Source organism: Lygodium microphyllum, chromosome 3, assembly GCF_053477565.2.
Source record: "Lygodium microphyllum isolate KBCC chromosome 3, Lygodium_microphyllum_v1.1.10, whole genome shotgun sequence".
Taxonomy (NCBI): Eukaryota; Viridiplantae; Streptophyta; class Polypodiopsida; order Schizaeales; family Lygodiaceae; genus Lygodium; species Lygodium microphyllum.
Genome location: NC_141137.1, coordinates 12,938,140 through 12,957,661, shown reverse-complemented (window position 1 = coordinate 12,957,661; position 19,522 = coordinate 12,938,140). Strand labels below are relative to the sequence as shown.

The 19,522-nt window shown below is 41.4% G+C and overlaps 1 protein-coding gene across 1 annotated transcript in view; it reads left to right on the top strand.

Moving 5' to 3' along the window:
* Positions 1-19,522, top strand: part of FY (Transducin/WD40 repeat-like superfamily protein) — a 107,277-nt gene that overhangs the window by 25,178 nt on the left and 62,577 nt on the right. The window contains exon 4 of the mRNA XM_087668484.1: positions 17,308-17,412. Within this exon, the coding sequence (XP_087524610.1) occupies positions 17,308-17,412 (105 nt within the window). The remainder of the gene's footprint in view (positions 1-17,307; positions 17,413-19,522) is intronic.

The following is a 19,522-nucleotide window of genomic DNA, read 5'->3' as shown; positions in this document are numbered from 1 at the left end:
CTTACATCATGGACAAAAAAAGAAAAATGTGTGTGTTGACCAAGAAGCGGGTCCTTCTAGGCCACAAGATGTTAATGACTAGCAAGAAGTGAAGAATATGATGATCGATTTAAGGCTTGGTTCAAGGCAACAATTGACATCTTTGCCTAGTTGGCTAAGGATATGTAGTTTGAGAGATTTTCAAATTATCCAAAGAAGAACAATAAGATCAAGAAGAATACGCCATTCTTAAAGGCTTTGGGAAGACAAGAGGCTCCCAAAGGGCAACCATTACAACTTCAAGATGCACCAAAGGTTGGTGATGAGCAAAAGCAATTAGTACTAGTGGGGCTAGATACGCAAATGTAAGGCTATCTTGGTAGTTCCAATCCAATGGGCCTTGGAGAGTAAGGCATGCGTGCAAGTATGGAGCAGCCATGATGCTTTGGTGATGATACTATTTTTCATGCTATGGTGAGTCAAGGACTATATATGGGAATGCATGGCATAGCTCCTTATGATATGCAACAACATGAATGGAATGCAAAGTCCAATGTATTTGCATATGGTTGGTGGAATGTGTTGTGCTAAGAAATGCACTTAGCCGCTTAAAACAGCCCCAAAACATACTTTTTTAGGGTTATTTTAGCCAAAACCCTAAAATGGGGAGCGGATCAAGAGAGTTAAGTGGGAGAGGATCTAGAACCCTAATTTTCTATAAATAGACAGCTAGCCCTTCACTCTTTTCTAATCTCGTTTTTGCAGATTTTAGGTGTTTCAACTTGTTGCCCACGCTCCGTTTGCGGAGGACATCTCAGCCGAAGCTGTCCATTGCTGTCTCCATCAGTTGACTCCTGATTTCCAGCCCTCTTCATGCAGTTTGGAGCTGATTTTAGCTAGGCGGTTGCTATTTCTATGCAGACCTGCTGTCGTAAAACCTGCCACGTCATCATAGCCCTGCTGCTTGTGTTTTTAGTATTTCCCTCTTTTGGAGGCTGTCCTGCTTACGTTTTTAGTCTCTCTCTCACTTGTTGCCTGCGTTTTTAGTTTTTCTCTCTCCTCACTGCTGTCTGTATCAGACCCAACTTCTCACTGCTGCGTTTGTTGGTGTTTGACATTCGGAGGCTGTCTTTGCTACAATTCGGGATCCGTTTGGAGTACGATACACTCTCCAGCTCATTACCCGTACCTTGATCCTTGAGATACAGGAGTTCAAGGTTCAATATTCATTCACTGCATAGTGTGTTTGCTGCATGAGCATCGTATTATTCAGTAGTTATATCACTTCATCTATTTATTATGTTCATTGTCTCTGAGTTACCCTAACCCTAATTGTGTTCTTTTATCAGTTTTTGTGCTTTGTCGTACGATTTCCATTTATGTTTCTGTGTTAGGGCATTTCTTTACATGGTATCAAAGCCGGGTACTCTTTGAGAAACCTAGGCCTTTGATCTAAAAGCTCTACACAAGAAGCAAGAACTACAATAGGTTCAAATGGCTTCAAACACAACACCACCGATTTAGTCTCCAAAACCAACTATGCGGAGAACTGAGCAAGAGTGGGCTGATCAGCTTGCTCCATAAAGTTCCAACACGGTGGAAGATACTTCTGATTACATGGAAGAAAAGCTAGGCAAGGTGACATCTAAAGAATACAGACTGATCATAGCTTATAGACGAAAGAAGATTGAGGAGCTCGATTGAAGGATTGCCCTTCAAGAAAAGCTTATAAATGAAGGTATGTATGAATTTCTCTCTTTAGATGTTGCAGGGCCGTCGAGACCTCCATCAGGGACGGGTCCCCCTCTTGGAGAACAAGACTCGGAGTATGTTCCTTTCTTTCATCCTCTTACGTCTACTCCGGTGCAAGGTACTTTAGATTCTTCTTTTGTTCCTTCTTCTTTTACCTCTTCTGCTTTGCAATATTATGGTAGAGATTATGTGGAAGAAAGATTCCAGCCTGTTGACTACAGAAAAGGTTCTCTCGAGGAGTAGTTCTTGTATGTTAACACACGTCATGGGGATTATAAGAAAAAGCTAGGTACCTCTTTTTCTGGCCTTCCTTCTTTTTCATCTACTTCACAAAGCCAAAATGAACTTGGTGTTTCTTTTTCTTCATTATATGGTGCATCATCATCTTCACATTTTCATTTCCAATCATTAAATGATAAAAATGAACAAAATGCATTTGCATCTTATACATCTCATTTTCAAATCCCACCCATTCCACCACATTCATCCGTTGCTTCTCCACTTCCATTGTCCCTTAGCTTGGGGTGAACTTATTATCTATTTAGCAGCTTTGCTTGTTGGGGTGAGTGGTTTTCTTTACAGGGACTACAGTCGAGATGCTCGACTCTCAGATTGGTTTAGTAATTGCTGGCGGTGAGGCACAGCCTAATGGCCTATACCACACGATTCACTTTCTGATCGAGCCAACAGCTGAGGGCTCCGTGTTCCATAGCTTCGAGGCCTTAGTCACATCTCGGGTGCCCATGAACAATGAGCGTCTTTGGCATTTTTGCTTAGGGCATCTTGGTTATGACTCACTTTATGAGTTGTCACGCCGTGAGCTAGTTAAGAGCCTTTCATGCCTGAAGCTAGCTCAAAATGTCTGTAAAGCTTATCAGCTCGAAAGACAGTATCGTATTCCATTTCCTTAGTAGACCTCACATAGAACTAAGACGCCTCTTAGATTGATTCATGTTGATCTTTGTGGGTCGACATCCACTGTTGTCTTGAATGGTGCACTGTACTTCTTTTTGGTAGTGGATGATCATTCTAGATACATGTGGGTGTACTTTCTCAAGCATAAGTCCGATGCTTTCACATACTTTTCTGCTTGGGTTTTGCTGGTTCATAACTAGACTGGTTGTCGTGTTGGTTGCATGAGGAGTGATAGTAGTGGTGATTTTATCTGCCACGAGTTCTTCGAGTTTCTATAGCTATGCTGTTCACAATAGAGCTTCTTGAGCGCCGTAGGGTCAAGGCTTTTAACACTTCGGTGTACATCCTTAAACGGTGCTCGACTGCGGCTCTTTCTTAGAAGACCTCGCATGAGGCATTATTTGGCTCTCGGCCTGTTATTTCCCACTTCAGAGTCTTTCGGTGTCGTGCGTACACACACACGCCTAATGACAAGATAGGATAGCTCACTCTCCAAGGTGATATCCTTATTTTTGTGGGATATTTTTTTGAGGCGAAAGCCTAACACTTGTTCCATCCTCAGAGAAACAAGATGCTCATTAGGCGGGATGTCGTCTTTGATGAGAGGTATATTGTGCAGTCTTCTGCACCGGATTCCAATCCGATTCCTTTTTCCACATCATCGGAGATTGTGCCTACTAAGCATGGTCTACTTTCCGCTCCTGACCTTCCCGCAGATTCTTCAATTCCGAGGCTTCCTTTGCGAGACCCGTTACCTCGTTGGTACTAGCAGACCATGTGGGATTTGGGGATTCAGCTATTTGTATCAGATCCAGCTTCTCACTGCTGGGTTTGTTGGTGTTCGATATTCGGAGGCTGCCTTTGCTGCGATTCGGGATCTATTCGGAGTACGACACACTCTCTAGCTCATTACCCCTGCCTTGATCCTTGAGATACAAGAGTTCGAGGTTCAGTATTCATTCACTGTATAGTGTGTGGTTGCATGGGTATTGTATTATTCAATAGTTAAATCACTTTATTTATTTACTGTGTTTATTGTCTCTAAGTTACCCTAACCCTAATTGCGTTCTTTTATCAGTCTGTGCTTTGTCGCACGGTTTTCGTTTATGTTTCTGTGTTAGGGCATTTCTTTACAGAATGCACAACCCCATGAATGGTAGCATTGGCATGATGCCTAGGGCATAAACTTGTATGTATGGTAATGCATTTGTATCCCTTGGTGCTTATGGGGCTCAAGGGATGAGTGCTGGTCATGTGAATGCTTCCTATGGTGCCGGTCATGATGCAAATGTAGCAAGTGCACCCTTTTTGCAACAGTCATTATGATGACTTGATTCCCAAAGGGCAGCGAAGAATTGTGATGAGGGCGGAAAAGGGGTGAAGTTAAAGCCCTTGGATGGTCCACAAGATAGGCTGAAAGCTTGGATTTTCATTCAACAGTTTGATGCAGCCTATGTAGGAGCCAACTTTGCTAAGTTCTCAAAGATTCAAAAGGCAGCCACTTCCTTGAAGGGAAATGCATTGTAGTGGTGGTCCACACTCTTAATGGAAGGTAGAATACTATTAACATGGGTATAATCTAAACAGATGTTTGCTTCAAATTGGTTGACAAGTACTTTTTAGGTGGACATTATGATAGCTTGGAATAGGTGAGATGCTCAATGCAAGAAGCCAAAACAAGAAGAAAAAGGTTGGAAAATGGTTGCACAACATAGCGAATTAAGGGTTGCAAACAAATGTTCTATTTGAGAAGTTGATAAATTTGAAAATTAAGGAGATTCCAAGGGAAAAAAGCCCAAAACATCCGTTGGTTCTATGCGCGATGTGGTTAGCATTTGGTCCAATGATGATGCTACTCATAAGTGAGCTATGTAGGGCATGGGAAAAAATCAGAGACATGTATGCATTAATCTTCTTTGGCAACGGAACATGAGCCAATTTTATCTCCACAAACATGGTAGCCTGTCTAGGTATTAGAGAGGATGAGTTGGGACCCATGGAGAAGTTGTATGGCATGCAAGGGCCATATAGAGCTTGTCACACCACTCGTTGAAAAACTTTGCTTGCATATTCAGAGTTATATGGACAGCAAAGAGTTTTTCATTACGTTGCTTGAGGGTTGTAATGTATTGCTTGGTATGCCTGTTGAGAAACCACTTCTTCAGTTCACACACTTCATTTAGGGTTTCACACTAACAGTCCCAAAAAGGATTGGTGTCCAAATTTTGGTCACTTTTATAGTGGGAGCTCACACAATGATACGCCACCCTAAATAGCTTATGCCTATAAATAGTTAGCCCCTTCATTCATTCATCATTCTTTAGTCATTCTTCACCCCTCTTCATCTATCATTAGACACCCTTCCCTTCACCAACCCCTTCTACTAACCTCACATTCCTTTAGAAGGACATTGCAGTTCGTGGCTAGTGGCTGCCTTCACCCTTCCTCTTCTGCTTCAGGTGCCTTGATCCATTATCAAGCCTTGCGTGTTTGGGGCATTTCCGCCTGACATCACCATCATCTGCTTGGTGTTAGCACCCTTTTTCATCAAGCTCCACCTTCACCTGCGTTTTTTAGTGTGGAGATATTCTCCTTGTCTAACGTTATCATCTCTAGCTTGGCGTCAACATCCTAGCCTCTCGCGACAGTCTACATTACTGAGCGTTAGTGATTTCATCACTTGTTTATCATAGGGGTTGTTGGGACTTGTGTTTTTACAGGTTGGCTTCTCCTCCATCATTTGGTGTCATTTGTTTATCATAGGGTTGTTGGGACTTACATTTTTGTAGCATGGCTCCTCCTCCATCACTTGGCATCATTCATTGTCGTAGAGGTTGCTGGGACGTGTGTTTTTGCAGCCTGACTTATCTTCCATCATCTGGCGTCATCATTGTCCACTTGGCATAAGCATCTAGGGTGCTCTTCTTGTGTTTGATAGCTCTGATACTTTGGGATTTATGTTTTGTTGCCCAAGTCACTTCCTAGCATCAGAGGACTAAGGTTCGCTTCCTCGACAACTAGTTATCATCTTCCACATCTCCAACGGCATTTAGAGGATTGTGTTTTACTCCCTCGACAGCTATTGTTCATCTTCTAGTGATTACTTCGATAGTCCACTTCCCGGAGAATTGCGTTGCGTTCCCTCCCTTTACTGTGCAGATTTCCATAGGTGTTGTCGCTTGATTCAAACAAGATAGTGTAATTATCTTCTGAGCTTTGGCTCTGCTATATCAACTTTTTTTCTCATAGCATGATTCAGTACATCGTCATCGTGTTCTTTTTGTGTTTTTGAGTTTCTCTTTCTCAGTGTTTGCTTTACATGTTCTGTGTTACTCTCCACAAATCCTAATGTCTCTTTGCACTGTTGCTTATTTTGACATAGTATATGAGGAAACCTGTTATTTTTGACAATTCCCTAGTATCATCATGTACATGCAATGATTGATTCTTGTGCTAAAGTGATCTCTGTTCATGAAATTGACTTTCCTTCTTGGAGAGGGTGGTAATTCCCTAATCAAGCACTTAATTACAGTAATCAGTAAATAAACATACATTGAAATGTACAATTTACCTTAATAATCTTGGACATTGGACACCTTGTTGGCTCAAAAATTGGTTCCCCTTTCCGTATTTCTTTAGCTTCAATTGCTTATGGATGGAGTACAAGTCGAGATTCCATAATCATCTTTGCCGATCCAAAAGCCCCTTGTTGTACAAACATTCTGGAAGCAATTTGGGCCAATTGTCCCTTTAATTTCACCCAGAACTTGCACTAAATGGAACTACCAACTAGCCAAATGTTGCCCCAATTCACAATGGATGGCATGGCATTTGAAATCCTTGTCAATTCCACGAATTTTAGGTGTTGATTTCGATGTATGATGCCTTCTCCTATTGGCATGGGTCCCAAGGTGGTTGTAAACTGTAATTTTTGCCAGGATTTAAGGTTTACAGCAGAAATCCTTCTACTGTCCACCAAAAATGGTTGAGTTCTGCTAAAAAAGACTGAGATCTACTGAGATTATCAAAGAATAAGCTGGAGAAGATAAGAGAAAGCTGTAGAGAGAGAAATCTCAGATTTTCTTCACGGGATACTCTCTAGATTGATTGCTGCCCTGTCTAGGACTGCCAAGAAGTTGTCACTTGTTGCCCAAGAGCCTAAAAAATGCAGTCGCCATCCTGAATCTATTGTTGCCATCCTTAGGAGGGATTGATTTTGTTATCACTCGCCTTTTGGAAGGTGTTGGTTGTTGTTGCCTGTCCTAGATGAGTCTCCACTAGTGCACAAACTGATCGGCAATTTGTTCTCTCTCTTTCCCTTAGCTTGAATGAACTGAATCTCTCTCTCTAGTCCCCAAAAACGTTTTTTTAGTTTGCATGGGCGTTTTTTCCAAGTGGCAACCTTCTAGACCCAATTTCTAGCATTATTCATCCATTAAATTAATTGTTAGAATTAAATAATTCTGAAAAGTAAATTAATCTCTGTTGACCCTGCCCAAAATTAAATGTGTCCATCCATAATTAAATTGGGTAGGCCATTTGCAACCTGGAGTGGTTCCCAACCTCTGTTGACCCTTAGATTGACATTAATTAATTAATTTGTTAATTAATGCTAGTCCTTAGTGTCACCACTTACATTTCTTAGCCAAACAATTGTCTTGAGATCAAAATTGACACCGGTTGACCACCAAAACCTAGTTGGCATAACTTAACATAACTTTTGCCTTTGATACCCATTGTATCCTTGGGGTGCTTGGCAATCGACACAATATATCCCAAAAAGTGGATTTCATGCAAAAAGAATTTACTTTTCTTGTTATTAATAACCACCCTATGCTTACACAGTTCATTGAATACAATTTTCAAGGGTCTTTTATGCTTTCTTTCATTCTTTGCGTAGACAATCATGTCATCAAAGAAAGTCTCCACAAATCCTCTATGTGGCTTGAAAGTGTGATCCATCATTCGATTAAAAGTGGTAGGAGCATTCATAAGCACAAAAGGCATGACAAGAAACTCATATAACCCAAAACATGTCCTGAAAGCTGTCTTAGGCACATCCTTTGGTCTAATGCGCATCTGATGATACCCACTTTTTAAATCTATATGGTTGCCCTTGGAAATCTATCCATAACATCATCAATCCAAGGGATTGGAAACCGATTCTTTATGGTGATCTTGTTCAAAGTATGACAATCAATGCATATACGCCATAAACCATCTTTTTTTGCACGAAAAGCACTGGAGAACAAAAAGGAGATGAGCTAGGCTAGCACTTTTTCTAATAGCTCACTCATGTGACTCGTAATCTCCTCTTGTTGACTCTATAGGGTGGTTTATTATGTGGTTTGCTTTCATGAATAAGATCTATGCCATGATCTTTAGGTTGTTGAGGTGGTAACTGCCTTGGAAGAGATCGAAAAAAGCAATCAGCATAGATTTTTAGAAATGACATGTGATCCTTCTCTTAGTCATGTTCCCAACATTCTCACTATCATTTTTATCCTTAGTAAAAAGCAAGTATGCTAAAAGATGATTTTTCATTACTTTTAAAATGGCAGCTATATATACAACATGGATATTCCCCTTTTCACTTTATATCAAGTGTGAGTGTCTCTACCTAATGTGAAATAGTGATCTCTTTTGTATGAGAATCAATCACTGCATCCATACGGTGACACCATGGCATTGCAACCAATATATCACAACCCTCAAGTGGAGCAATGAAGAACTCTTCATTGTCCATAAATCTGTGTATATGTAATTGAAGCTTTCCAACGAGTGTGTGGCAGGCTTTGCATGGCCTTTACATGCCATTCCAATTTCCCCCATGGGTCTCATCTCATCCTTTTTGATTCAACTTGTTTTTCTTCAACATGTGTGATTGACTTTATTTACTAGGATCTCTTTGTGTAGTTCAAATTGTTGTACCTCATCAGTTGTCTTGTCCTAGCATTTCTTTATTTGGTTGATTTACTTTTCCAAAACTTTCTTCCTTGTTCCATTGAGCTCTTCCTTTAATATTTTGTTTTCTTATTGTAGTTCTTGGACCATATCCAGTAGGTATCACTCCCAGGGGGAAGGCCTTTTTGTTCATTGTGTTGACGATGAGGCCAATACCTTGTAAAAGCTGATTTTGGATGACATCTTTGCATGTAGATGGGATTGCATGGTTGTTACTTTGCTCTATCTTGACCATGTGAAGGACAACCCCTTGCCCTCAGTTGGTAGGGACTACTTCGCCCTAAGGTTATTGGTTTGTGATAGGTGTTAGCTAGGGCGGAGTGGAATAGTGGCAAAGATGAGAAACTGAGAAGAAGATGGTGGCAGGTCGATCACAACAACAAACAAGCCAAGGGCAGGGTAGGGCAACACGTGTTGAGGCGGGGGTGGGATAGGTAAGGTGGTTGCAATGAGGGTGGGGGTGGGTTTCGGCAGAGGGTATAGTAGGGGTTGAGTTGGGTGGGATAGTGAGGGTGGGTAATATTGAGTTGGAGGTGGATGCTGCTGAGGTGGGGGGTGGGACAATTGGGATAGGGGCAAGTCAAGTCACACACACACACACGCACACAAATGGGTGTAGCTTAGTTGGTCAATTTGAATGTATGGTGACTAGAAGGTCTTGGATTCAACTTCTACCTTCCACATGGTCACTTAGTATATGTATAGAAAAAGAAAGATGTGAACCTGGGTTAGTGGGTCAATAAAATAAATGGCTTGCTACTAGGGTAGCTACTCAATTACACGAGAGAGAGAGAGAGAGAGAGAGAGAGAGAGAGAGAGAGAGAGAGAGAGAGTGTGTGTGTGTGTGATGAAATGATATATTAACGTCTACGAAAGACCCAAATGACCTATGAGACCATGAGTTACAATCATGTGTATGATGATACAACTTTTTGGGCAAAAATGTAGCACAAAGCAAAATAAGAAAGGAAACTAACTATGGCTATGTGTAAAACATAGAGCTCTATCTAGTAACAATGAGCTCCAGATGGTACAATCTCATGTGGGTATGGAGGTCCTAGTGCTAGCCCAGGCAATAATCCCCTGTATTTGCCTATGAAGGTGTTGTCGGTGTTTGTGTCGAGGCCTAAGACATCTGAATCGGCTAAGTTGAATAGCCTTGTTTGTGTGTGGACTATGGCAGTGAGAGGGTCTCCCGTGTGGATTGGGGCTGTAAATGTATTGAAGTCTCTTGAGAATCCTTTGTAAAGAGATTTGTGAGCTGCCTTTGTAATGGCCCTTGGTGTCCTGGAGCAGTTGTACTCTTGGGGCGCATGCCACAAAGCTGTCGTATATCAAGGAGAAAGAGGCCAAGGCATTGCTGATCGGTAAAATGACTTTGGATAGTGGTCCAAATATATCTCCAAAGAGATAGTGGAAACATCCACGGATCTTATAATACGTTGGGCAGCGGCAGATATAATACTTCTCAATCTTTGGTTTTAACTGACATATCTAGCATATGTGCTCCTCTGGTGGGATGAATCTATATTTGCCAGTCTTAATCTCTAGCTGATGTGAGGAGGGGCACGACTGGCCAATAGTACATTTGATCCCATGGGAAAGGTGGTTGTCTATGTATCTTGAGCGAACAATAAATCCATCATTTGTAGTACGAACCAAATGCTCGCGGTAGAAAGCCATCTTTTTTCCTAGCTCTTGTCTTGGCATCAACCATGTCCCGCCTGATATCCAATTGGGTAAGATCCATCCTGATGATCCTGCGAATCGCTAACCTTCTCAAATCAAGAGTTGGTGCATCAAGGGAGTAGTGGAAGGGGGGTAACTTGTCCATGCTAAAGCCATGTAGCTCAAACCAAGCTGACATCTATGCATATCAACATGAGGTATTACCCTCTCTAGCAAGTTGCTTGGAGGACTTGAGTGCCAACCGTGCATATTTGTGTTTGGGTAAGTCCCATAGGCTATGTGTGTATGCGACCGATGGGGTGAAGAGGAGGGAGAGATGAAATAAAATGATATAGTGACGTTTGCAAAACGGCCAAAATGACCTATGAGACCATGCGTTACATGATAATACAACTGTTTGATAAGAGCAAATGAAAATGTTTGCTTGTTCGCGATAATGACTAGCTTGTCAAGAAAGCCAATGCCACTTGGGGTCTCTACAAAGGCCAAGCATGGTGGAAATTTGTAGCAATGACAGGTTGACTGAATAAAACAACTTTTCAATCCAAGGTTTTCATTTGGTGAATGTTGATTTGTGCGTTTCCTTTTACCTTGGTGCTCTCCAAGTGAAGGATTTTCAATGGTTATTGTGTAGTGATCGGGAGGCACGAAGATCGAGATAGTCGGTGTTTGTTACATGCGGAGAGACAGAGAGAGTGAGAGAGAGCAGAGTAGAGAGTGTGCACAATTTCAAGGTACAATGACGAGTGTACCACTTTAGGTTTTAGATAGATATATATGTGTAAGTACAAATGCTAAGGGTGTGCTCACAATCGAGCACATTAAAAGGCACGAGGGTCTTTATTTCCAACAACCTCCCACCTAAAGGCAATGTGCCTTAAGAGGAGAAAAGAATCAGCTAAGTCTAGGTATGTACAAAGCTGAAATACATATATCTATCCAATTCCCATCATCTGTCGGCAATGAGTAAACCGCTCTGCTAGAAGACCCTTCATGAGAAGGTCTGCAGGATTATCATCTGTATGCACTTTGACAAGCTCAATGCTCTTGCTGTCAAGTATATCTCTAATGAAGTGGTACTCCACCTGTATGTGCTTCGTCTTTGCATGAAAGACGGGATTCTGTGCTAGCATGATAGCACTCTGACTATCACAATGGAGAACATGTAACTCTGTGATGCCAAGCTCTCCCACCAGACGTGAAAGCCATAAAGCCTCCTTGCATGCCTCATTCGCAGCCACATACTCTACCTCTATAGTAGACAATGCAACACACTTTTGTAGCCTAGAGATCCAAGAGAATGCTCCTTCTGTGAAAGTAAACACATACCCAGAAGTTGACTTTCTGTAATCCGCATGACCAACATAGTTTGCATCCGTAAAGCCAACAACAGATGCCTTCTGCTTTCCAAAGCAGATGCACAACTCCTTTGTGCCTTTGAGGTATCTCATAATACCTTTCATTGCTTCTCAATGTTTTTTACCAGGGTTTGCCATGGATCTGCTAACCACTCCCATTGCAAAGGCAATGAGCAACCATAGCATACATCAAATTGCCAACATCTGAAGCATACGGTATCTTGGCCATTTCAGCCTTCTCATCATCAGATGTAGGGTTGTCCACTGCACTGTGTTTCACATATGGAGACAATGGAATCCCAATTGTTTTCCCCCCCTCTCCATATTGAAACACTGCAAAACCTTGGAGATATACTCCTGCTGAGATAGATAGAGCAATCCTTTTGACCTATCTCTGAGAATTCGCATGTCAAGAATGTGATTTGTATCACCAAGATCCTTCATGTCAAAGCTGCCATGAAGACTTTGCTTCAGAGAGTCCAAGGCATGAGTATCCCTGCCAACAATCAACATATCATCAACATACAGAACCAAGATAATCAAGCTACCATCCGCTGCCTTCTTAGTGTATAAGCAGTGATCCACTTGACTTCTATGGAAACCTTGAGACTGTCAATTCCATGCTCTTGCTTGTACCCCTTTGCAACCAATCTTGCTTTGTACTTTGGTGAGGAACCAAAAGTGACCTTCATCTTGTAAACCCATTTGCATGGAAGTGTTTTTTGCCCTTTAGGCAATTGCACCAAGTCCCAAGTGCCATTTTTCTCAAGAGATTCCATCTTTGAAAACATGGCTTTATACTATTTCTTATTGTCCTGTCTGTCCATTGCTTCCTTGAAGCAAGATGGTTCAACACAGTCTGTCAACATGACATAATTAGCCACATTGTTTGCACTAGGAACAAATCTATTAGGTTGTCTAGTAGCCCTAGACAATCTCTTAACCCAATGATCATTGTTTGCTGGCTGTTCTTGCAAATTTCCATTTTCAGCATGCTGTGCTGGCATTTCAGCCTGTAAATCAGCATTAACAGCTTTGCTGTCTTGGCTGTTCTTGCACATGTAGTGGCTCATTATCATGGGCAATAGCTGGCTGATCATTTCTAGCATTATTTTCTACATTTACAAGTTCATTTACACCAGGTATTTGCTGTTGTACATTGAGCACATTTTGCTCTCCAAAAGGTGTTTCTTCCCGGAATACAATCCTACGTACCTTCTTAGTCTTTTCGGGCTGTTTATGCATGCGATCTTCTCGGAAGATAACCTCATTGCTGCGTACTACTTTCCTTTTCTTAGGATCCCACAGTCTATACCCCATTTCACCCTCGTCACCATATTCTAGAAAAATGCATTTACAGGACTTTAGCTCAAGTTTGCTACGTTTTTCTTTACGAATGTGCATAAAAGCCTCCCAGCCAAACACTTTCAAGTGAGCATATGAAGGTGGCTTGCCCAACCACGCTTCTTGGGGGAACCCCCCCCCCCCCCCCCCCCCCCCCAAAAAAAAAAAGACCTGTTTGGTAACCGATTAATCAAGTGTACTTCTGTCAAAACAACTTGTGCCCAAAAACCATAGAGTAATGCAGCATGAGACAACATCGTACGGACCTTATCGTGTATGGTCCGATTCATATTCTCTGCAACTCCATTTTGGGGTGGATTATGAGGAGCAATGAGCTCTATCTTTATCCTTTGCTGTCACAAAATGCTTGAAAGGCCTTAGACATATATTCCCCACCATTATCAGAGCAAAGACACTTGAGTATCTTATTAGTTTGATTTTTAACCAATGCCAATAATTTTTTAAACTTGTCAAACACTTCATCCTTGCTACAAATAGGATAAACCCATACCTTCCATGTTGCATCATCGACAAAGGTGACAAAATATTTCTTTCCCTCTAAAGATAATCTTGGTATCTGACATACTTCTAAATGTACTAAATCTAGAGGAGAAGATTTCAACGAAAGAGATTTTTTGTGAGACGTCTGTGCATGTTTACCATAAATACAATGATCACAATGCTCAAAATTAGCATAACAAAGACAAGGCAAGTAACCCAAACGAGAAAGCACTTTTATTCCTGTTTGACTCATGTGTCCCAACTGGCCATGCCACAAAGAAATGCTTGGTTGCTCGGTCACGGCAACAACATGATTATTCACACTAGATACATGGAGAGGATACAATGTATCACTTTTACAACCTCTGGCAATCACTCTAGATCCCTTACAAATCTTCCATTTTCCATCACCAAAGGTGGTATGAAAACCATCATCATCTAGTTGCCGTGTGCTAATCAAGCTTTTCTTGAGCTGAGGTACATGTCGTACATGCTGAAGTGTGAAGACAAAGCCATGTTGAATTTGCAACTGCACACTGCCAACACCTGCAATGTCATATGCATAGTTGTCCCCAAGATGGACAATACCATGTTGACCCCTTGTATAGGTAGAGAACCACTCTCGATGAGGAGTGACATGAAAGGAAGCACCTGAATCGAGAATCCAGGTATGCATGTCCTCATCTGTATCTGCAAGTAAAGCATGTGTCCCAAAGTGTGAAGAGACCAAAAGTACGTCATTCCCACTTCCTCATTATCATGAGTGACTACATTCACCTCTTCAATTTTGACATTGCTCTTCTTGGGCTGATATTCCTTTTTCTCTTCCTTACTATTATCTATCTTCTTGCCCTTTCCTTTCTCTTTCTTCCATTTGTAGCAATCACGTTTAAAGTGACCCTTCTTACCACAATGGTGGCATTCAACATCTTTGCCATGTGATTTACTGCATCCCTTGCAATCAGATTTGCCTTTCCGTTGTGATCTGCCCCTAGTATGCAAAGCGTTAGAGGACTTACTGGATGCATTGTTTTGCCGGTTCATTTCTTTCATGAGTAGAGCCCTCTCTACATCAGCATACAAAAGAATCGCATTGGAATTGCTCATAGCAGTCCTGAATGTATTCCAACTCTCTGGAAGAGTGCAAAGCAAGAACGTAGCCTTAAATTCTTCATCAATCAAGAACTTCAAGGCAACCAGCTGGCTGAAAATGGAGTTAAACTCACTCAAGTGAGTAGACATTGCTGTACCCTCTTTCATATGCAAACCCATAAGCTTTTTCAGCCAATACACTTTGCTTGCAGCACTTTTCTGTGCATACAGATCTTCCAGTCCAGTCCATATAGCTTATGCAGAATCCAAATCTTCAATGTTAAACAACGAGGTATCAGAAATCGATAGCTTGATGGTTGAGCGTGCAAGCTCATCTAACTCATCCCAATCTTCGTGCTCTATGTCTATGGGCTTTGCCCGTTTGGTTGTAATTGGCTTTGCTTGCTTCTTTTGCAACAGGATATTGCAGCATAGTTTTTGCCAGACTGCAAAGTTATGTGCTCCTTCAAGCTTCTTTATGTGCATGAGATTACTGTTGTCATTGCTGCCAGCCATGATTTTCAGCCCAAATGTGACCAAAAAATTCAACAAATGCAGGCCCAAACTGTCACACAAGTGACCAAGGTACAAATAAGTACCAACCAGCAATAAATGACCACGTAGAAGTCGAGATTTCAGATTTATAATTAAATTTTCAGAAGCAACAAACCATGTGCTACAACATTCCACAACTGATTACAGGTGTTCCAAGGGCATATACATCACATTACATGAGAAATCCCGAATTTTGGCTGCAATTTCTGTTGTACATGTACCCATGGGCATAAAATTTGACACGACGGTCAAAAGCCCCAAAATTTTTTGTGCTCAAAGCATCAACCACACATCTCCATTTTTGGTGTTATGCATAGAACATACCAATTTTGCCAAAATAGAGCAATTTTAGCAAAACCCCCAAATTTTTCAAGTGTTGGATGTCCACAATTGTATGGACTTGAGCTTGCACGTACATAAAATGACCAAATGGTGCATAAATTTTGCTCAAACTGCAAAAGCCCCAAATTGCACGGGGTCCAATGTGCATCAATATCGAGAAATTGGGTAAATTTCAGTCCAATTTGTGTTTATACATGAAAAGCCCTAAATGTCGGAGGCAAGATGTCACAAAATTCCTGCGATTTCAGAGACAAATTGTCTTGTCCTGCATCACAATCCCCAAATCCGAGAAAAGCCCCAAATTTTTGGGCCGAGATTGCACAAATTTTAGTGAAATTGACTCATCCAAGGAAAAAATATCACTTGCAATTGAGAATCCCAAAAAATTTTATGAGGCTTGCGCATTCAATGTCTGCAGTTTTTGGTCCAGAGAACACTGCGATGTGTGTCGGGCACAAATTTGGGAAAACACCCAAATTTCAAGACATAGATTTTTATTTGTGCTTGTAGGTGTGAACACCCGACAGAAGGGGTAAAAAAAAGAAGTAAATAAAAAAAAGGCCGTTGACCTTAGCCAGATGCCTGTCACATGGAAGATCCGCAGTCACGTTGCGTGTGTAGCTTGCCTCTAGTCCCGTCGCGTGTGGAGGCTCGTTGCGTGTGTAGCGTAGCCCTGTTGCCTGCCACACAGTCCTGTTGCCCACCATATTTTGTTTGACTGGCAACACGTCAGCTGCCCTGTCGCACACTCCTATTGACTATCCATGATGCTGCAGCTTGACTTACGCCGCCTAGTGAGCTGCCCTGTCGCACACTCCTATTGACTATTGCCCGCCAGCGACTCCTACTCGCACTTGACCGCTTGCTGAGGACTGGTGCCAACTTCGGAAAGCGTGCACGACCTGCAAGCTTGTGACAACTCTTGCTCGCCTGTGACAACTCTTGCTCGTTGAGTCCAACTGGGACTCTTGAACACCTGAGTTGTCTCTTGCCTACTTTGATACCAATTTGTAGTGATCGGGAGGCACAAAGATCGAGACAGTTGGTGCTCGTTACCCGCGGAGAGACAGAGAGAGTGAGAGAGAGCAGAGTAGAGAGTGTGCACAATTTCAGGGTACAATGAGGAGTGTACTACTTTAGGTTTTTAGATAGATATATATGTGTAAGTACAAGTGCTAAGGGTGTGTTCACATTCGAGCACATTAAAAGGCACGAGGGCCTTTATTCCCAACATATTACTTTTTTTGTCAAACGTCGTTTGAAACTCCCCACCAACGGTTCCTTACTTGCCCAGTCGCGAGGAAGGTATGGTCATTACTACTGGCCATTTGGTTTCGAGTGGTTGGGCTACCAATGTTTCCAAAGGACTGGGTCTTTGGATATCCCAAGTTTGTGGATCCCGTGTAGGCTGATATGAAAGTGCTCTTTCCTTTCTTACGCTTCTAGGGTGTTATTGGCATATATGGACCATGAGGAATGCATTCATCCTTGATGCTTCATCGGGCGTGCAAATCATATAGCACGCTTGAAAGGGTTTCTTCATTGGCAGCTAGACTTGATTGAGTTAATATATATTCTCCCTGGACAGCATTTGCTTGCTTGGCACACTGTAGTTTCTTTCGCCCCCCCTTAGTCACTCTGCTTCCTTTGTACCTTCATTGTGATGTCTCAGATTTTATGCACGATGGCCTAGAGCCATCTTGTATCTTGTAACTATGTAATCTTGTACTTTTTATGCGAGAGAGAGAGAGAGAGAGAGAGAGAGAGAGAGAGAGAGAGAGAGAGAGAGAGAGTAATTGTGGATGTTGCAATGTAGCTTCTACCATCAGTAGCTTATGCTGATGTTCCAGCATCGAGCTTTGCAACCAGATTTGTTCACGCCTCGACCAATAAAGTTCGGTGTTCAATCAATAAAGTGTTGGTAAGTGTATTGATTTGTTTATGGTTTCATGCCATTTGTCTTATTGTTTTTCCTTTCATTATAACAAGCTGTAATGAAGTGTATACGGATCCAATGCCAAATATTCTCTCTTCTCAATGTCATACTTTTGTACTTGTTCTCTTATTATGGTTTAGTGATTGAGAGGGTTGTTTGACATTTTCTAGGTAGTAAAACTTACTAACTTGTTTGTTGACCTTTTATAGGTAGGCTTAATAGTTTGATTGGTAAACTTTGCATCACGTTTTGTCTTCAAGCTCTTTTGTGTTGCTTGGTCTTAAGTTTAGTTTATTGCTTTTCATAGTCGAAGGCCTATTTTTACAAAGGCCGTCCACATAGGAATCAAGAAAGGCATAAGACTATTAAGTTGAGAAAGGGGTTCTTATGGGTTGTTCTCATTGTAAGAGTGGGTTGGAGCATGTTGAAACTTTTACATACATTCAAATGAACATGGCATAAATTTTTATAAATGTAGTTGCCTTATTTGAATTTGATTAAAGTTGTAATTTGACTGGGGAGGTCAAAATGTACAAATCATTTGTTGCTTGTTGAAATTTTAACAATCATGGTGTAAGCAATCATATATGAGAGAGAGAGAGAGAGAGAGAGAGAGAGAGAGAGAGGGTGTAGCTTGGTTGGTTAAGTTGAACGCATGGTGACCAGATGGTCTTGGATTCAATTCCCATATTTTGCATAGTCATTTAGTATAGGCGTTAGAGAAGGGAGGATTAAGGTAGCCATGAAAGAGATAAGATAAGATAAGATCTATTAATGTCTCTAAAAGGCCAGAATGGCCTATGGGACCATAACCAATACAATTGGTATCATCATCTCTCATTAGAGAAGAAGAGATAGAGATAAATTTATGTGTAGGTCTACATGGTAGATTGGGATGAGAAGTATGGAAAATTGAAAAAGCTGAAAAAACTATGTTTAAAAAGATCAAAAGAGTGTAGATAAATTTGAGAGAGAGAGAGAGAGAGAGAGAGAGAGAGAGAGAGAGAGGGTGTAGCTTGGTTGGTTAAGTTGAACGCATGGTGACCAGATGGTCTTGGATTCAATTTCCATATTTTGCATAGTCATTTAGTATAGGCGTTAGAGAAGGGAGGATTAAGGTAGCCATGAAAGAGATAAGATAAGATCTATTAATGTCTCTAAAAGGCCAGAATGGCCTATGAGACCATAACCAATACAATTGGTATCATCATCACTCATTAGAGAAGAAGAGATAGAGATAAATTTACGTGTAGGTCTACATGGTAGATTGGGATGAGAAGTATGGAAAATTGAAAAAGCTGGAAAAACTATGTTTAAAAAGATTAAAAGTGTAGATAAATTTGAGAGAGAGAGAGAGAGAGATCCACAAAATAATTGCTAATCTCATGAATTCTTTGCTCGATTACATCAGAAATACGCTCGGGAAAATATTGTGCATTTGAAGAATGAGCAAGGTGTTATGGTGACAGATCCTGCATCCATCATTCAATCCTGTGTAGATTGTTATAAATCACTGTTGGGCCCTCAAGAGACTCTCTCCGATGTTGTACACTCAGCTCACAAATATATTTTTGGCCTAGTTAGTAATTAGGTTCAACCAGAATGGGTAGCCCTAATGGAGGCTGATATTTCGGAGGATGAAGTGGAAGAGGTGCTGTCCCATTTGCCTAGAAGGAAAAGGCTTGGTTGGGATGGCCTTCCTAATCAGTTGTTTTCAGCCAATGTTGAACAATTTAAGGATCCGTTGACTTGCTTGTGTAAGCAAGTTTGGAATTCTGGTGTTATGTCTTCAGATTGGAAGATTGCAGTGATTTGGTTATTGAAGGAATCGATCAGGCACGGAGATAGAGGTAGACAGACCTTACACTCAGTGAGAGAGACAAAGAGAGTGCGAGTAAGCAGAGTAGAGAGTGAACACGTTTTTCGGTACAATGACGAGTGTACCACTTTAGGTTTTAGATAGATATATGTATGAAAGTACAATGTGCTAAGGGTGTGTTCACACCCGTGCACATATAAAAGGCACGAATGCCCTTTAATTCCCAACAACCTGCCACCTAAAGGCAATGTGCCTTAAGAGGAGAACAGAATCAGC